Source organism: Mastomys coucha, unplaced genomic scaffold (genome assembly GCF_008632895.1).
Source record: "Mastomys coucha isolate ucsf_1 unplaced genomic scaffold, UCSF_Mcou_1 pScaffold16, whole genome shotgun sequence".
Taxonomy (NCBI): domain Eukaryota; kingdom Metazoa; phylum Chordata; class Mammalia; order Rodentia; family Muridae; genus Mastomys; species Mastomys coucha.
The window spans coordinates 56986455-57006456 of record NW_022196898.1 but is presented as its reverse complement, the minus strand read 5'-3'; the positions used below and the strand labels follow the sequence as shown (position 1 = coordinate 57006456).

The 20002-nt window shown below is 44.5% G+C and overlaps 1 protein-coding gene across 1 annotated transcript in view; it reads left to right on the top strand.

Annotated features, from left to right (window-relative positions):
• The first annotated feature begins 628 nt into the window (after positions 1–628).
• The window catches only part of Fndc7 (fibronectin type III domain containing 7), a 30265-nt gene continuing 10891 nt past the window's right edge, over positions 629–20002 (top strand). The window contains exons 1-8 of the mRNA XM_031374648.1: positions 629–737; positions 3443–3697; positions 5097–5357; positions 9350–9607; positions 13686–13940; positions 15328–15585; positions 16781–17035; positions 18970–19224. Coding sequence (XP_031230508.1) covers positions 629–737; positions 3443–3697; positions 5097–5357; positions 9350–9607; positions 13686–13940; positions 15328–15585; positions 16781–17035; positions 18970–19224 — 1906 coding nt within the window. The remainder of the gene's footprint in view (positions 738–3442; positions 3698–5096; positions 5358–9349; positions 9608–13685; positions 13941–15327; positions 15586–16780; positions 17036–18969; positions 19225–20002) is intronic.

Below are 20002 nucleotides of genomic sequence, written 5' to 3'. Positions count from 1 at the left end.
AGGAACTATATTAGCAAATATATCCTAGAGGGGTCAGTTGATTTGCTTTTGTGGTTGCGACTAATCGGTCTTCTGAGAGCCAATTGTGAATCAGGCGCCCTTTCTCTCTTACCTGTGTTCACCCCAGAGCTTCACTTTTACTAGAACTCTTCCATGGTCATACTATATGATCTGATTTTTCCAAACTCATCCACACTAGCTCACCTTGGTAGATGTGCCCACACTAGCACTAGCTGGAACACACACACACACACATACACACACACACACACACACACACATACACACACACACAGGAAGATGGGAGGGAGGGGGAGCTTTCAAAGTACCTTCTCATATACTTTTACTTAAATCTTTGCAATAATCCTACATTATATGTATTTCATACTTCAAAATAATTCCTGAAATGTACACATTGCCCATCACCCGGCAAAGTTTCTAGAGGAAGCTTAAGCTTAAATGTCCTGTTTAACTCTCTACAAAAGTAGAAAGCAGAGCTATGCCTTAAACCTAGAGCTTCTGAATCTAAATTCTTTGCTATTTTTCTGCCCTAATTTTCACTCTGCCAATACAGGTGCAACTCCTTCAGAGCTCAGTTTGAGGGAGAAGTGTAGAGTTCTCAGGCAGTATGGCCGCCTGTGAGAAGATAGAGAGCCTGTGCATGCTGGCCTTTCGGCTCTTTCCCATGAATGCAGCATCAGGCCTTCTATGTCTGCAGCTGGTCATTCTCCCAGGAAGTTTGTCCATTCCAATGAGCAGGCCTATCTATCACAAGAGATAAGATAAACTGTGGGACAGAGGAAACAGAAGGCGTTGAGAGACACCAGAAAAGGAGAAGAAAAGAGACACAGACCACAGGGAAATGACTCTGATAGGGGGAGGGGGAAGGGGAGCTGGCAGATGAGAGATGTGCAGTGTGAGAGGGAAACCCTGCTGGTGCTTTTTGTTCTGAGGGGCCTGAAGGGGCATCTGCTCTTCCTGCAGAATTAACTTCACAGGCAAAAGGCCACCAGCGACTCTCCCCCAGAAACACACACACACACACACACACACACACACACACACACACACACACACACACACGTTTCCCCAGCATACATGGTCAGCCTGATTTTCTTTCTGTGACAAGATACTCCTGGATGATGTTCCAGAAGAATCTGGCCAACGAACAGTGGAGACTTTGTTCATTTTTTGCAGCTTAGTTATTTCTGAGAGGCTGCCAACATGAATTCTCTTGACTACTGGGACAGAAAGAGAAGGTTGGCTGTATTGTGTACCTAGGGATTTGGCTGAGGGGAGGCCAGAAAGAGTGGACGCTGGCGAATCACTGGGCTTGTATCCTGTCTTCTTGTCCTGTGTATAATTTTGCCCTTAGTCTCTTTATTTGGTTGGTTTGGGGAAGTTGGTTAGCTGATTGGTTTGGGTTTCTTTGGTTGTTTTTGAGACAGGGTTACAAACAGGCTGGTCTTCTCCAACTCCCTATGGAGTTGAGCATGACCTTCCACTCTCCCCCTCCCCCACCCCTCCCCCACCTCCTGCCTCCCATGACTGCAGATGCACAGGCTATACCTGGCTCTGGTGTGTTTTTGTTTGTTTGTTTGTTTGAGATAGGATCTCTGAAGCCCATTTGGGACTCAAACTTGAGATCCTCCTGCCTCAGTCTCCTAAATGCTAGATCACAAGCATGCATCACCATGTCTGGCTTGTCCTTCAGCTTCAAATTTGGCATATGGTGACTGTGCTCAACATACGTTACAAGGCTGAGAGAGAGGCAGCTTCAGAATTAAAAACCCAGCATGCATTTATTGCTCTCTTCTGCTTGGAGCTACTACAAGATCCAGGACAGTTTGCGAGTGTATATGGTGGGAGTTTGTGTGTGTGTGTGGTAGGAGTGTGTGTGTGTATGTGTGTGTGTATGTGTGTGTGGTGGGAATGTGTGTGCCCATGGACTTTCTGAAGTGGTAAATCTGATTCTCACCCTGTATGTTCTATCTTGTATTAGAAGCAGAGGACTCTCTGGTGTGCTCGTAAGAACATAAACATTCCTCCTTTCCACGTCGAATTGCACACGGCCCCAGAAGGGCTTCAGTGTCTAAACCTCACACTGAGGCATATGTTTTGATAGACAATGGAAGAACAAAGTTAATTTTCTTATCTATGGAAGAACATAAACATTGTTCTACTCTTATAGCAACAAAGCACTAAGAGACAACTGTAATAAAGCTTCCTCCTCTGTCAGGTGAGAGCCCACTTGGGAAATGTTTAGCGTCATGACAGACGCAGAGAGAGGTGGGCATGGAGGGCCCAGCTGGAAGCAAGGCAGCCATGTTGAGGCAGGGAGGGACATCACTGACAAAGCAGCCTTGGAACTCACAGAATACCAAACCGGAGCAGAATCCTCTGGAATAAAACGCCTCCATTATCCTTTCCCTTTTCTCAGAGCTCTTTCCCACAGTCTTTTCCAGCCCTTTATTATTTAAAAGCATAGAAAGCACACAGGACTCACAGGCCCCTGGGAAGTGAGGGTTGTGCCCTGGCTGAGTTTTGGAAAACAGTGGTTCTACTATCTTCCCACTCTTTCTTATTCTGTTTCTACTCCTGTTTTTGTTTGTTTGTTTGTTTTGTTTGTTTGTTTGTGTTTGTTTTGTTTTGTTGAGGCAGGATTTGTCTGAATAGCCCTGTCCTGGAACTCACTCTGTAGACCAGGCTGGCCTCAAACTCAGAAATCCTCCTGTCTCTGCCTCCCAAGTGCTGGGATTAAAGGTGTGCAACACCACTGCCACCCAGTCTTTTTTTTTTTTAAGTTAGGCTTATGTATGTATGTATGTATCTATTTATTTAGTGTGTGTGTGTGTGTGTGTGTGTGTGTGTGTGTGTGTGTGGTAGGCACCTGCATGCTATAATGCCCATGTTAGAGATTAGAGGACTTCAGATTCAGTTCTCTTTTTCTAATATGTGGGTCCTGGGGATCAAACTCAGGTCATCAGATTTGGTGGCAAGCCTTCTTGCTTTCCAAGCCCTGGCATTAGCCCCATCCTTCTTTTCTTTCTTTTTGTGATGCTGGCTGCTGAGCCCTTCTGTATGCTAGGCAAGTGCTCCACCATCTAGGCAAGTGCTCCACCATCTAGGCGAGTGCTCCACCATCAGCTACAGTCCAAGACTTACTGTTGTCATGATCACTGCTGTTTTAAACTTTGAGACAGAGTCTTGTTAAGCTGCCCTGGCTAGCCTTGAATTTCAGATCCTTCTGTCTCCACCTCTTCCGTAGCTGGACCACAGGCGTGCACCGCCACACTCAGCTGCTTCTTTAACTCTAGAAAGTGAATCGAAAGCTTATGTTCATGGGAAGACATCAGGAATGTGCAGTTTAGAGAGGAAGTGATGAGAGAAGTCGTCTTTGTAGGATATCCTGGCTAATGTATAACTTCCAAATATCTTCCAGCTCCTGAAATACCAACTATTGATCAGGCATATTCAAAAATCAGCAATAGTATCACTGTAGAGTGGACTACCGTGCCAGGGGCCACAAGTTACTTGCTCACAGCTGAAGATGGGAACACAATCATTGAGACCACAGTGGCCAGTTCCCCAGGGACTGTGACAGGCCTGAAGGCTGCAACCTTGTACCAAATCACTATCAGATCCATCAGTGCCTCTGGACGAAGCCAGGCATCATCTCCCAAGCAGGCAAAGACAGGTAGGTAGCTAGATGCTCCAGCTGGCTTGAAACTTGGATCAGTTTTTTTTTTTCTAAAGATTTATTTATTTTATTTTATGTATATGAGTACACTGTAGCTGTACAGATGGTTGTGAGCCATCATGTGGTTGCTGAGAATTTGAATTCAGGACCTCTGCTCGCTCCAGTCAGCCCCACTTACTCCGGCCCTGCTTGCTCTGGTCCAAACCTTTTATTTGTTATTATATCTAAGTACATTGTAGCTGTCTTCAGACACACCAGAAGAGGGCCTTAGACCAGTTTTTAACAGCACTGCAAATGTGTGATGTGGTTTGTGCATAAGCGTGTTCCACTATGCAAGGCCCAGAGGCAAAAGTTCTTTTTGGCAACTCAGCAATTTGTGGAGAAAGTGACATTTAAATGCCTAGTAATTTGCTTTGGGATTTAAAACCCATTTCTGGGCAACTTTAAAAGCAAAATGCCTTTAAATCCCCGGAAAAAAAAAAGTAATTTCTGTTTTTACCCATGCCAAATAGAGAACATGTAGAACAGATTTGCAGCACCTTAATCCCATGGCAGATATGTTAACAAATAAAAGTTCTGGGGTTTGCCCATTAAAATCACTTTATAAAGTCACACCTGGGCATATTTCTGAAAATCTGTGTGCAGGGGTTGGTGTGTAGCTCAGGGGCAGAGCGCTGACCTAACATACATAGAGCTCTGAGTTCATTCTCAGAGTTAGAAACAAGTTATCTGCACACTAAAGTGGTATAAACAATCATTTTCCTTACTCGTTTATAGGGGCACTTTATCTAACTTCTTACCAACTGCAGGTTGAAAGCATTGCCTGGTGCATACTGGTGTCTTCCTTCCTCATATTTTTTTGAGATAGGGGAGCCCAACCTGACCTTACACTCACAGCAATTCTCCTGCCTCAGCTTCTTGAACGCTGGGATTATAAGTGTATACCACCACTTCTGGCTTACATTTCCACATTCCTCTACCATTTATTAGTAGTATACACTTGAATAGTTTTTCTAAGAATCATAGCCAGGCAGTGGTGGTGCACGCCTTTAATCCCAGCACTTAGGAGGCAGAGGCAAGCGGATTTCTGAGTTCAAGGCCTGCCTGGTCTACAGAGTGAGTTCCAGGACAGCCAGGGCTACACAGAGAAACCCTCTCTCAAAAAACCAACCAACCAAACAAACAAACAAAAAAAACTCATACTGTAGGATGAACCCAGGGTCTCTACCGCTGAGCTACATCCCCAGCTCCAATTAGATATTATTAAGTTGAACTCTGCCATTATAGATGAATAATGTGGATAACCAACCTGCATTTATTTATTTCTCAGTAACTTAAAGTATCCGCTACAGACTTTTGTAACAGACATTCACTGTCTCGTTTTGTTTTTACTTAGTGTTGGCTGCCCCAGTTCTGGAAGTTAGCTCTCCGAGTCCAGACTCCATCCTCGTGAGCTGGGACGCCGTATACATGGCAATTGGATTCTCCGTGTCTGTTATGCGAGCCAATGGCTTGGGTAGAATTTGGAAAGAGAACACGACAAACACCTCCCTGACCTTCAGCAGTCTGGATGCCGGGACTCTCTACACCATAAAGGCCTATGCGTGGAATGCCAATGGGATCCCTGGGGACGACTCCACCCGCAATCAGAGAACCAGTAAGGGCTTCTCAGCTCAGCCTTGAACAATCTCATTTTTGATTGATGAGGGGCTGTGCTCCACGGCCGGCGGAGGAGAGCAATGCTGAGTGATGCACACACAGAGCAGCCGGCAACGGCTGTTTCAATTTATTATGAAGTTATTTATAGGGCCTTGACTAGTCCTCGGCAGCCGTTCAAACACTCACTGAGTGCTTGACCACAGCACTTCCCCCTCTGAGAGCCAAGTCCGCTCCAGCATGCACATTCCAGATCACAGAGAGAAAGGGTTCTTATTAGCCTGACCAATCCTGCCTCGTCCCTTCCTGGTCTTGCTAGGTCTACTAAATCCCCCTCCCCCGACTCCGTGTTCAAGCCAACGGTCTAAACAAACAAACAAACAAACAAATAAGGCAAACAGGAATGTATTCATTCAACAGACATTTAGTGCATGTGCGTCAACCTGAAGCCAGAATTGTTCTAGGAACACAGCCATAGAAAGAATTCCTGCTGCACCTATGCATGACATGAGAGTTCAGGCTTCAGGTACATTTCCCGGACACTCACTTGAGCTTGAGCCTGTAGCTGGGTGCTGACAGGGGGCTGCCCACCATTCCTTCTCTACCCGTGGACAGCTCCGCGAGAGTGGAATGTGTTCTCTCACTACTCCACTCTAGGAAAACGGGGCACACGTAGTTGGGGGAGGAGGAGGATCCTAAGCGTGAAAATGGGAAGTCTAAACTCTCACCTGCTAGAGTGAGTCTGAAGAATCAGAGGGAGCAAAGGGTGTCGGCGGTAGGTGTGTGTGTGTGTGTGTGTGTGTGTGTGTGTGTGTGTGTGTGTGTGTAAGGGTAATGCTAGGCTTTCAGCAACTTAACCAGATTAGCGATTTTCTCTTAGGGGAGGACCCAGGAAATGTAGGAAGAAACTGGAAATAGTTTCTTCAACTTTCTCTTAAGTTTGGAATGGAAGTCTCATTGTTTATGAGCCAGGCAGAAATGCAGGAGAAAAGAGGGTTTGCCTTGTATAATACTCATACAGGGGAAAGGATGGCAAGCTGCCCTAAGGTGAGTCATGATTGCCTTGGTGAGTCGGGGGATCTGTGCCAAGCCTCTCTGGGCCCTTTAGTAGCTTGCTTGCCTTGGTCCATTCCCCTCCCTCTCCCTTCTCCCCTCCCCCCTTTGACCTCTCCTCTCCTTTCCCCCTTTCTCTCTCCCCTCTTCTCCCACTTCCCTTCCCCCACCTCACCCTCCTACAAACATTTAACTGCTGGGAGTAAAAAAAAATCAGACAAGGCAATTTCTAAATTAGACCCCCAAAATGGACCCTCTCCAAAGATACTTAACTCAGTCATTACAGTTATGTGTAACAAGGAGCTTTGCTAGAACGGCTTTGGGCAGAGTGTGCATAGGAAGGGGCTGCTACATCTGAGCCGGGAACAAGGGAACCAACCACCAGGCGTCTTTTTGAATAATATTCTCATTAGTTTTGGGGAATTTTATACACTTGGATATTCACCCCCAATGTTCCCCATAACTCCTCCCAGAGCCACCTCCTCACCCCCAACTTCACGCTCTTTCTCTTTTAAAATGTATATAGTTTTTTTTTCCTCCATGTATGTTTGTATAATATGTGCTTGTTGCCCAAGGAGGCCAGAAGAGAATATCAGGTCCTCTGAAACTAAAGTTATAGACACCATGTAGATGCTGGGGATCAGCACTCCCTACCTCATCTTCTGGAAGAGCAGCAAGTACACTTAATGAGGGAGCCATCTCTCTAGCCCTTCGACCCCTAAACATAATCTGTCAAGGCCAATTTATGCTACGAATATACTCTCGGGTGTGGGGCTGTTGGCATTTGACTGACCCACCAGGGGCCCCATCCTTAAATAAATTGCTTTTCCCTCTTCCAGGAGCCATCAGCTGTCAACAGCTCCTTGGTGACAAGTGCTAGTGAATGCCTTTGCCCCTCCGTGCTGGAATGCTGCCTAGCTCAGTCCTGTGCTGGCCTTGGGTAGCAGCCATAGCTGCTAGAATTCACTAGTCAGCCATTTTGATAGGTCCGGAAGACACTGTTTCATCTCCCTGACCCGCGTCTTTCCCTCTCTTCTTTCTAAACTCTTTTCTGTGGTGGTCTCCATGATTCTTTTTGTTTTGTTTTGTTTTGTTTGTTTTCATTTGAGACAGTTTCTGGTTTCCTTGGATCTCCATCTGTTGACCTTGACTCCTGATCTTCTGGTGCCTCCACCTGCCGAGCACCACCACACCTCACTGTTTCTCCATGTTTTATATAGTTTGGATTTAGTCTCTGTATCAGTTTTCTAGAGCTGCTGTAAGAAAATCTCATAGGCTGGATGATTTAAGGAAAGGAAATTTGTTGTTCCACAGTTGTAGCGTCTAACACCAAAATGATGGAGCTGGCAGGGTCGCTTCCTCCTAGGCACAGAGGAGAGATATATTCAGATGTGTTCCTTCTGCCAGTGTATGGCCATCTTCATGTTCACCTGGCTTTTCCCCTATATGTATGTCTAAATTTCTTCTCTTTATAAGGACATTTATCATGTTGATTATGCCCCATCCTAACGACCTCATTTTAAATAACTTCTATCACCCGTGACCCTATTTCCAAATAAGGTCACTTTCTGAAAGTGCTAGGGCAGCACTTCCGCATTCTGGAGCGCCCAGCCCAGCTCTGACAGTCTCCAGATATTCTAACTCTTTCCCTAAGTCTCCTAAGCTTTGGTTGGAAAGCTGATTGTCTTTTTTTGTTTGTTTTTTGTTTTGTTTTGTTTTGTTTTTTGTTTTTTTAAAACAGGGTTTCTCTGTATCGCCCTGACTGTCCTAGAACTTGCTCTGTAGACCAGGCTGGCCTCGAACTCAGAGATTCCCTTGCATCTGGCTCCTTAGTCCTAGGATTAGAGGTGTGAGCATCCTCCAGTTTTTTAAAAAAGTAATTTTCTATGCTTTCTACACTGGTGTAGAAACACTGTGTGTTTTCATGCCATGACACACATGTGAAAGTCAGAGGACAATTGGCCAATACCAGTCCTTTCCTACCATGTGGGTTCAATGACTCAAGTCGTTGGGTTTGGCTGTAAGTGCCTTTACCTACTGATATGTCTGGCTGATTCAGTCCTCCAGGTTTATAAATGGTCTAACCATGGAGACATCAAGGCATGTTTAAAAGAATGAGGCGAAGTCCTTGGGAGACACTAAAAGACTACCTTCATGTGTGGACTTAGACTTGGGTCTTTCCTAGCCTTGATTTAGAATGGGACATTTGCTTATCTAGAAACTAGATGAATATTGAGAACTAAAAGCTGTACAAAGTAAAAGTCACCAGAGGCCAAACTAGAAGTGTGGGGGTGTGGGGGGTCGGATTGAGCCTTTTCCTCCCCCATCTTGGCAAGCACTTTACTACCCAGCTGCTTTCCCAGTCTAAGAAAGGATACATTTAGCTTCATAGATCAATAATAGAAGAAAACACTTGGCCTACTATGTGGCAACACATTCATACGACCCTTTCAGCCTTTCACACAAATATACTCATTTCACTCTTGTTGGTTTGGTTGCTTGGCCTTTTTGACATAGGGTCTCATTATGTAGTACAGGTTGGCTGTGAGCTTCTAATGTTTCTTCCTCAGCAGCATCCCAAGTGCTGGAATGACTCCCCCAACCCAAGCTTCTTCAATGGTAATCTTCACCACTTCTTAGGTAGTATATTCACACATTCAAAGTATGCTTTTTAAGTGTCAGTTATGTGTTAAACCCTGCTCATCTATCTATTTTTACAAAACGAGAAGGAAAAGATTAAATGACACCACAGAGATTGCATAGCTAAGGATGAATTTGTACAGTAACGGCCATTATGTTATCAGTCCCCAGACATACTAAGTCCCATTTTATGCTTCAAACCACTTAACGTTATCCAGCTCCTAGGGTCTCTTATCTCCTGATTGCCTTGGCGTTACTAAGCCAAATCTTACATGGGTTCTTGTTTCTCAAAAAACATAGGTCCTCGTGCCCCTGCCAACATTCAAGTCTTCTTTGACAGTGGGGCCCTAAAGGCATCTGTTTCGTGGACCCCGACAGAAGGAGCATTCAACTACACTGTGGTGGCATGGAGCGATTCCTCCCAGCGCAGCTGCAGCACGGCTCTCAGCTCCTGTAGCATCAGTTCCTTGCAGTGTGGAACGGAGTACCTGATTTCTGTCTCAGCAAGTAACGATGCTGGGTCCAGCAAGTCCTGCTCTGCACCGACCCTGAAGACCGGTACGTGAGAAAAGGGAAAGCCCTACAGGGCTGATGATCAGAGTGCTTGCCGTAAGGGTACAGAAATCCCCAGTAAGGCCCTAGAACAGGCTGGAAGGAGTGAAGCTGGTCTAAGCTAGGCAGAGCCTGCTCTAAGCTAGACATACATGTATAATACCAACATTGAGGAGGCTAAAGCAGGAGGATTGCCATGACTTTGAGACTAGCCTGGCCTACATACTAAGCACTAAGCCAGCTAGAGCTATATGGCAAGAATTTGTCTCAAAAACAGAAAAGAAAGGCTATCAAGATGGCTTAGTGGGGAAAGATGCTTGCTCCAAAGGCCTGAGTTTGATCCAGGAACCTACACAAAGGTAGAAGGAGGAGAGCAGACCAACTCTAAAGAGCTGTATCTGTCTTCCACGTCCATGATGTTGCACCCTCCCCTGCTATGTTATACACCCACACTCGTGCGCGCGCACCGTTGCCCAGGCTGGTCCTGAATCCCAGGGCTCAAGAGACCCTACATCAGCTGGGGCAGAGGTGTTCATTGCCATACCTGGCTTGCTTTTTTAAATTTTAGTTTTAAAAACTCTAAGATCCAGTTTGTTATTTCCAGCTCTGTGCTGTACAAACAGCTAACTGCCTCTTAGTGTATGTGTCTTTGTGTGTCTGTCTGTGTGTGTATGTGTTTGTATGTGCACATGTATGTGTGTTTTATATGTTGTATGTATGTGTGGTACATGCATGTAGGTATGAGGATGCCTGCAGCCATGTATGCACCCATGGAGGCTTCCCGTCACTCTCTGCCTTCTCGCTGTAACAAAGACTCAGTCACCTCACTGAACCAGAGGCATACCTGTTTAGCCAGTGAGCCTGGAAGATCTGCCTGTCTCCATCCACCCATGGTGGGATCACGTGCATACACAGCCGGACTCAGCTTTTCATGTGGTTCTAGGGCTTTGAACTTGGAACCTCATGGCTAAAGAGAATACTCTGACTCATTAAGCCATCTCTCCTATCCCTAACTGGCTCTTCTGGACGTGTTTCATGACAAAGGCTTGGTAGGAGCTGTTTTTACAATTAAAAGATGGGAGATTTCTAGATCTAAATGTGTCTCAGTATTTCCCATTTTTTTTTTGGTGTTTTTTTTGGGGGGGGGGGTTGGAGATGTAATGATATATTCATGGAGCTTTGCTGCTGTATTTAGAAGCATTTATGTGTCTGGAGAATTGGAACTAACATTTAATGGGATCTACCACATCTCAGGCACCTTAACTACATTACTTAACTCTTAGGATAATTTCGAGAGCTGTCTCTCTCTTTTTTAAAATTGTTTTTTGTTTGTTTGTTTCATTTTCTTGTTTGTTTGTTTAAGACAGGATACAATGAAGGGCTGGCTACCAACTCACATTTATAGCTGAGTCTAGCCTTGCTCTCCTGATCCTCAGTTTCCATCCTCCCTCATGCTACAAGCCTGCACGCCACGTCTAGCTTAGCTCTTCCTTCTAGATACAAAAACTGACTGAAGCCCAGGGAGGCGGAGGCTGTTTGCTCCAGTGCACACTAACAATAAGAGGCACAGCTGAGAGCTCAGCTCAAGCTTATCTGACTGCAATCCTCTGGGCCGAAGACAATGTAACAATGTCCACTCTATTCAACCATCAGACTTATGTCACTGTAAGGTAAAAAGGATTCTAAACAGAGGATTGGAGCTCAACAAGCTGGCGTCCTCTCCTCCACAAGGGAAAGAAATATAATCAAATTCTCAGGCCACGGCTTCTTAGAGTTCTGTTAAATTAAGGTCACCAACACAAGCTTCGTGACTAGAGTTTTCTTTTGACAATTACAAGTTTGTGTAGCAGGTACAATAAAAGCCATTCTGAAGGTGATGTAACTGAGGATGAAGGGAAAGATAAGAATCACTTCAAAGACATAGTCATTCTGAGTCAGTTATTTAATGGAGGAGAGGACATCCTGCATTTTTAAAATTTGGATGCACATCAAAAACATCTAGGAAACGTTTATAAAACCCAAATATCCAGATGCTGCCACAATAATTAGATTGGGATTTCTAGGAATAGAGTCCAGATAGAATAGTTTTCGACAATTGCCCAGTTGATACTATGTTGTCAGTGTTAGGGCTACTGAGAGAGTCCCTCATCTTTCAATTCCTGCCCTTCTTGATCCATGAGGTATCATTGAAGTGTGTATGACACAGTCAGTACTGATCATGAGAAAACCTTGGCCGAGCAGTGGTGGGGAATGCCTTTAATCCCAGCACTTGGGAGGCAGAGGCAAGTAGATTTCTGAGTATGAGGCCAGCCTGGTCTACAGAGTGAGTTCCAGGACAGCCAGGGATACACAGAGAAACCCTGTCTCGAAAAAAACAAAACCAAAACCAAACCAAACAAAAAACCTTGATTTCTCAATAAAAGAACTATGTTTTTTGAAAGCTCGTGGATTGGATGGCCTTCATTTGAAATCATTTTTTCAGGAGACTTCAGTCATGCTAATCTTAGATAAAAGAAATAGTTATTGCCTTGACACAGAAAACCAAACACATTAGCTAAGGAGACCCATGTCTACAGAAGAGATAGTTCAGCATCTATTGTATGAACTAAAAATTGAGAGCATCTGAGCGTATCTCTGTGGTTTGCACTGAGTTGTGCTTATACTCTGATTTGTTACATGTCTGAGCATCTAGCCTTTTAACTATCTGTTCAGGATGTCCCCTGAGATGAAATGGTCATGAGAATATGGCTCTGTCACAGAGTGCATGGAAGGTGACAGTTAGGAGAATGCCCCACTCTATGAAGGCTTTGTATGCAGCTCCCAGAAATACTCAGTTACCCCTGTGTCTTGGTCACTTTTCTATTGCTGTGAAGAGACACTGTAACAATGGCAACTCTTAAAGAAGAAGGCAGTTACTTGGAGGTTGGCTTACAGTTTCAGAGGCTTAGGTATGTAGCCATACCTGAGAGCTACGTCTAGGTCCACAGACTGCAGGAAGAGAGAGAGCTGGGCCAGGCACGGGGTTTTGAAACCGCAAAGCTCACCCACAGTGACACACTTCCTCCAACAAGGCCACACCTTCCAATCCTTCTCAAATGTGCCCTCCCTGATAACTAAGCTTTCAAATACATGAACATGTTGGGACCATGCAAATAGCAAATTTAAATCATCCAGCACATCCTACCTTTCTAGTTATATTATCTGGGGCAACTCAGTTATCCTTTATGAGCTTTATTTTCTTCCATTGGAAAATGATAATAATCATTGTGAGAGTAAAAGAAAGTGTTAGCAGAAAACATAAATGGGTATATTCTTACCTCCAAAAAGAAAACTTCTGGGTATTTACTGTTTGGCTCACATCAAATAGACTTCCTCTCTAAATAAGGTGAGATCCACACTTTTTTTTCTCTTAGACAGTCTCTCTCTATGTAGTCCTGGCTGTCCTGGAGTTCACTCTGTAAACCAGGTTGGCCGCAAACTCACAGAGATCTTCTTGATTCTGCCTCCCAAGTATTGGGATTAAAGGCATGAACCACCACACCTGACAAAATCCACATTTTGACTCTCAAATTCCCATGGCATATGCTGGGGATATAGGTTGGTTGATAAAGTGTTTCCCTGGCATGCACAAAGCCTTGGATTTAGTCCCATAGCACATAAAAAGTTGATGTGGTGGTATGTAACGATAATCCAAGCACTTAAGAAATGTAGGTAGGAGGATCAGAAGTTCAAGGTCATCCTTGGATATCTAGTAAGGTTTCATGCAGCCTTGGATACATAAGACACTATTTCAAACAAATAAACATTTCCAATGGCCTATTATTTCAAATGACACTTGTTATAATAAAAGAATTTGGGTAGTTTCCTGGTATTTAGCATAGTCTTTGTTTGTCTAAAAATATCTTCTAATGTGTGTGGTACATGGTTTTGCATGTTGTGCATCAAATTCAGTCTATTACAGAACTCAGATTTGCTGATTGGGTTGTCTTGGCATCTCAGATAGCTGCCAAGATGCAAAGAAAGTCTCTGGAGATAGTCATTCCATTCCTCTTTGTTCTTGTTTGTTTGTCTGTTTGTTTCCTAGTTGCTTGTGCACCTGGAAGGGTGATGATCCAGGAAGAGCCCCCTGGTCACTTGTCTGTGGCTTGGTCCAATGTGGAGCTGGGTGACTACTATGTGGCTTTCGTGAAGAGTGACGATGGCTTGGAGGTGCACTGCAATACCTCCCTCACCCAGTGCAACTTCTTGTCCGAGTGCGGCTTCACGTACTTCATTAGTGTGTTTGCCTATAACAAGGCAGGGCAGAGTCCTCTGGGTGATGTATTCAATTACACCACAGGTAAGTCATCTTTGGTACCACCAAGAAAGGGACTTTTGAGCTCAGTAAGCTCTGTAGCCGGATGAACAACTTCTTGTATTTGCTGAGTCACCATCTGGGAGTCATTCTAGGATGAAGAATAGTTTAAATCCCTTGTCTCACGTTCTTTCCAGAGTAGGGATAGTTTGGTTTTGGAAACAAGTCTAACAAGAATGAGAGGGGAAGGAGGGAAAGCAGAGGGAGGGTGGGGATGCATTTGTTCAACTGTACTCTGAAAAACTGAACCTTCTACAAAGTTCTATGTGGCACTCAGGCCTGTTTGAGGTTCTGAAGGGGATACAGTCCCTCCATTCCAGAAGCACAGTCCTTTCTTGGGACCAGGATGACAGATGCAGTGGCCAAGACGCCACACACTGTGGAGGGCTTTTGAGTACGACACCTAAGGTTAAGTCCGACTTGACCTCTAAGTCAGTCATACAGTAGGATAATGATGTGTGCCTTACTACTCCACTGCAACATGGGACAGTAACAATACAGGTGGAATGTGATGGAGCAGGATGTAAATATTTTATTAGCATTATTGTGTGTCATTATTATCATCTGTTATCTCAGTAGCCATCACTGTCCTCCTCCTCTAGGCCTGGATCTTACACCGGGCAGTGAGTGTGCTCCAAGGATCTCTCTGGCATCCGTGTTAATCATGGTGGGGTTGGCACAGAGAGATATTAGATCTTTGGAGGATGGTTGAGTGAGTGTCTTGAAATGAATTATTTATAGAATATTATAATCGTAAGATGTGCTAAGGGTGGATTGTGATAAATTTTACTAGGATGAGGGGTACAAGTAATTGGTGCTTTGGGAATTTAGAAAAAGTTGTCAACAAGGCCTCTGGAGCACAGGAGAGGCCTAGAGCTGGAGTTCAAGAATGAATGGAATGTAGGCAGGCAAGAACACCAGAGATATCGAAAGCTGTGCTAGGTATTTGTCAGTGGGATTCTTAGGGCCTCCTTTTAAGATTTACTAATACAGTTATCATCTCAATGCCTTCATCCTTATCTGCTTTAGTGTCTAGGCGGACTGACAGGACCTGAGGACTCAAGCTCAGTATGACTTTATCAGACCAAAAGGATCAGATTCTCTAACAGAGAGACCAAAAGTCTTCCTAGGCATAGAGATTCAAGAGCACAGGTCGGGTGTAGACCTGAGAGGTCTGATGTTCCCTTGGCAACCATGCTGAGGATTTGCCTGGGGTGCCGGTGCGGTGGGAATCAGGTCAAGGTTGGGGTTAACAAGTCGGTTCTCTTGCAGTCATTTAGGAGTGGCAGAGGGTCTGGTCATGGCGAGGTTAAGACTTGATACCTGCCTCTGGTGGCATTGCTCCTGTGACCTTGGTTCCCTCTGCTTTCAGCTCCCTGCTGTCCTAGTGACATTAACCCAGTGTTGGTGTCCAGTGACAGGGTGGAAATTGCCTGGTCTCCTGTGCGCGGTGCTGAGCTCTATGAAACCAAGGCCGTAGCCGGGTACAGCGTGGTGGCGTGCAACGACACTGCTCCTGCTTGCACTCTCTCTGCTTTAGATTGTGATACCAAGTACAACGTCACAGTGTATTCCTTCAGTGAGGTCCGGGGCAGCAATCTGTCATGCTCTTCCCACTTTATCACCACAGGTATGGTACTGCTATGGCATCCTTCACTGACACCTCCATTGTCACTCTTGCTATGTGCCTCAGGATGGCTATTCAGCAAGGCCTACTGAAAAGGGGGCTGGGGGAGGGGGGCTAAGTTGTTGGAAGTGCTTACTAGTCCTGCAGGGGATGTAAGTCCAGGTACCAGCACCCGCAGGCAGGAGGCTTGCAACCTCCTGGAACTCAAGATCCAGTGACGTGATGCCCTCTGCTGGCCTCTGTGAGCATTGCATGCATGTGTTGAAGCCCACACTCAAGACAAGAGGCAGAGAAGAAACTGTGGAAAGACAGTAACAAAAGAGATCATGGAGAGTGGGGGAGGTTTTGGCCCAGTGATTGACCCCAGCTATCGGGTTCCTTTTGCCACTGGAGACTGCCTGCTTGCATACCAGGAGGTGTGCAAGTGTTTGTCTTGGTCATTCTTTGGGGTTTTAAAATTCAAAATGCTCTGCTTTCCAGTTGGCCCAAAGCTGTAGGAACCTAATGCTCTATGCCAACATCAACAGTTTTCTAAAAAAAAGGTTCTGTGAATTTGACCTATATACATGTACACTTGGAAACTGTGGCTTTGAGTTTTTTTTTAAAGAATATTAATTAATTTTTCACAATTTCATACATATATGATATATTGTATCACTCTGTCATTATCCGTTTTTAATCCCTTCCCCCATCAGGTAGTCTTTAAAAAAACAAAACAAAACAAAAAAAAACCCTCAGTTTACCTCCCCCACCCCCTTTAACCTAGGGTTGCCTTAAACTCACAGAAATCCTCCTGCTTCAGTTTACAGGAACTGGGGTTGCAGACCCAAGCCACCATATCTGGTTCCACTTCAATGTAGTCTTTATTTTTTTGAAGTGGGTCTTATTTAGCCCGGGTTGGCCTTAGACTCACTATGGAGCCAAAGATGGCCTTGAACTCCCTATCCTTCTGCCTCTACCTCCCAAATGCTAGGACTCAAGGCCTGTGCTTCCCAGCCTAGTTTATACAGTGCTGGGAACAAAACCCAGGACTAAGTGCAATGCTAGGCAGGTCCCTACCAACTGAACCACACCCACAGCCCTGATGATCTTTCTGCTGGAGGTAGAGGGGAGCAGGTAGGAGAATCCATTCTAGACCAAATGGCACATGGGGTAGATTTGACTCCAGTGTTTTAATTACTAATCTAATACTTCTTAGCTCCTTGCAGTCCTGAAATAAAAAACATTTCAAAGGATGCGTTCTCTATGATCAATGTGCACTGGCGATCGACTAATGAAGGAGCCACTTACACAGTGACAGCCCAGGGCCAGAAGGGATTGTTCCAGTGCAGCAGCACAGGGGAGACCTGCATGATGGGGGGCCTGCCCTGTGGCTCCATGTTCTCTGTCACTGCTGTGGCCGAAACTCAGGCGGGAAAGAGCCTGCCCAGCTACAGTGTGCCCCTGGAAACAGGTGCGTAGCTACATTAACTCGGTGAGTCCTTAGGAATTTTATTTAATCTGCCCCAAGTATGAGGAAAATACAGCAATTGGTGTCCTTTCAAAGAACCCCAGTCTTAGAGAAAAAAAAAAAACTTTTGATATTTTACATGTTTTATAAACATACCTTCAGAAGTCTCTTGTCTTACCCAATATTCACTTCAAAGGGACAAAACACTGACCCTGGAGAGACATTCCTTAGAATCTGTATTCTCCCAAGACAGTCAAAACAGCTAACAAGAAACCAAAGGGGCTGATTTTACTATTTGTGATTCTGGCTGAGCCCTTTCAATTTTTTTTTTTAAGATTGATTTTATTTATTTATTTTATGTGTATGAGTACACTGTAGCTGTACAGATGGCCGTGAGCCATCATGTGTGTAGCTGCTGTTGATCTCAGGACCTCTGCCAGCCCCTCTCACTCCCCCCACCCCTGCTCACTCTGGCCCCGTTCACTCCATAATTTACTACAGCTGTCTTCAGACACACCAGAAGAGGGCATCCGATCTCATTACCGGTGGTTGTGAGCCACCATGTGGTTGCTGGGATCCGAACTCAGGACCTTAGGAAGAGCAGTCAGTGCTCTTACCCGCTGAACCATCTCACCAGCCAGAGCTCTTTCAATTTTTTCTCTAAAAACTACTTTCTGATTTTAGTTTCTAATGCGGGACATAGGCCAGTGGTTTAAGGACATTTGCTGCCCTTTGGAAGGACTTGAGTTAAGCTCCCAGCACCTAAATCAGGTGGTGAACAACCATGTACAACTCTAGCTTCAGGGATACACACATGCACACATACACCATTAAAATAAAATGCTTTCTGGATTTAGTTTCCTAATCAGCAAGAGGCAGGTAATACTCTTACAGGATAGTTGAGGGCTCTTAGCTAACTACGTTACAAAGCGTGTAGCTGTGCCTGATGCACATGATGAGACCCTCCATTAGAGAAAGCTCTTATTGACTAAGAACATTGTATTTGAATAAATATTTAGCAAACAGTCATGGTGGTGCACACCTTTAATTTCAGACCAAGGAGGAAGAAATAGGTACATTTCTATGAGTTCAAGGCCAACCTGGCCTAAAATAGTGAATTTTAGACAATCCAAGAGCTACACAACAGGATATGAGACCCTGTCTCAATATCCTCCCAAGACATTTAGCAAATTACTTACATTAATACGGATATTATAAGCATTGGTAGAGTGCTTGCCAAGAAAGAAGTCCTGGTGTGGTTGTGTGCACATGTAATCCTAGTGTTCAGGAGGTGGAAGCAGGAGGATCAGAAACTTAAGGTTATCTAAACCTTATTCATGTAGAGTTCAAGGCTAGCCTACATGAGACTGTCTCAAAAAAAAAAAAAATAGAATTGGAAGAGACAAACATAGAATCCAAAGCCTGCCCGAGGGTACTGCATTCCATATATGGTAGATTACAAGATATAGCAAAGGGTATGGGCAAAGGAAAATTTTAATTTGAAAGAGAAAGTATGAGAAACTTAGGATTTTGAGTAAAACATAAGCAAAGCCCTGTTCTTATTATTATTATGTGTAAGTGTGCATGCATGATGGAGGAGGGTGGGAACATGCTACAACATGCATGTGGTAGTCAGAGCACTTTGTAAGTTCTGTTTCCATTGAGCATTCCCGGGGGTTGAACTCAGGTTGTTGGGCTTGCTCATCAAGTGCTTTACCCCAAAGTACATACCCCAGTCCCATTATTGGTTATTTTCCATGAGTCATCTGTGGAATAGAACTAAATTCTTCTCTTTCTTTCTTTTTTCTTTCTTTTTCCCTTTCTTTCTTTCTTTCTTTCTTCCTTTCTTTTTCTTCCTTCCTTCCCTCCTTCCTTCCTTCCTTTTTTCTTTCTTTCTCTCTTTCCTTCTTTCTTTCTCTTCTTTTCCCCCATTTTAGTGCCCTGCTGTCCAGCTGGTCTGACAGCAGCTCAGGTCACCCAGTCTATAATCAACGTGAGCTGGACTATTGGGGCAGTGGCTCAAACCTATGTGACAGTGCTGGAGTCATACGTTGGACAGTCTAAGTGTCATACCCATCAAAACCACTGCCTTTTGGGATGCATCACATGTGGCATCAACTACACGGTGGCATTAAAAGCCATTAGTCCCACAGGACTGACTGCAGACTGTGCCTACCAAAGTTATTCTTCTAGTAAGTAAATTCTAAATATTAGCTCTTAAGTATTGCTATCTTAATCACTCACTGTTCTATTGTTGTGGAGAAATACCATGACCAAGGCATCTCTTTTGTTTGATAGGTTTTGGCTTCGTTTAATTTTTAAGACAGGATTTCTCTATTCAGCCCTGGCTGACCTGGAACTCCCTCTGTAGACAAGGCTAGCCTCAAATTCAGAGTTCTGCCTGCCTCTGCCTCCTGAATGCTAAAATTAAATGTGTGTGCCACCCAGCCCAAGATAACTTTTATTAAAGAAAGCATTTAATTGGAGACTTGCTTATGGCTTTAGAGGGTTAGTCCATGAGTATTAGTACCTGGGAACTTCACATCTTGATCTAAAGACAATAAGGAGAGAGGGAGAGGGAGAAGGAGAGAAGAAGAGAGGGAGAGATAAAGGGAGAGAGGGGGAGGAAGAGGGAGAGGGGGAGAGAGGGAGAGAGAGAGAAAGGGAGAGAGAGAGAGAGAGAGAGAAGTATGGTGGGGGCTTTTGAAATTTGAAAGCCCATCCCCATGTGTAACACACATCTCTTAACAAAGCCACACCTCCTAATCCTTCCTAAACTATTCTACCAACTGTGGACCAAGTGTTCAAATATATGAGGCTATGGGAGCCATTCTCATGCAAACCACTAAAATTGCAAAGGGTTCCATGATACCTAGTCCAGGCCCAATCCTTTCTTCCCATTTAAAAAGATGGTGCATCTCTACCCAGCTTTCCTCAAATGCAGATTACTTTCTTTTTTTTTTTTTTTTT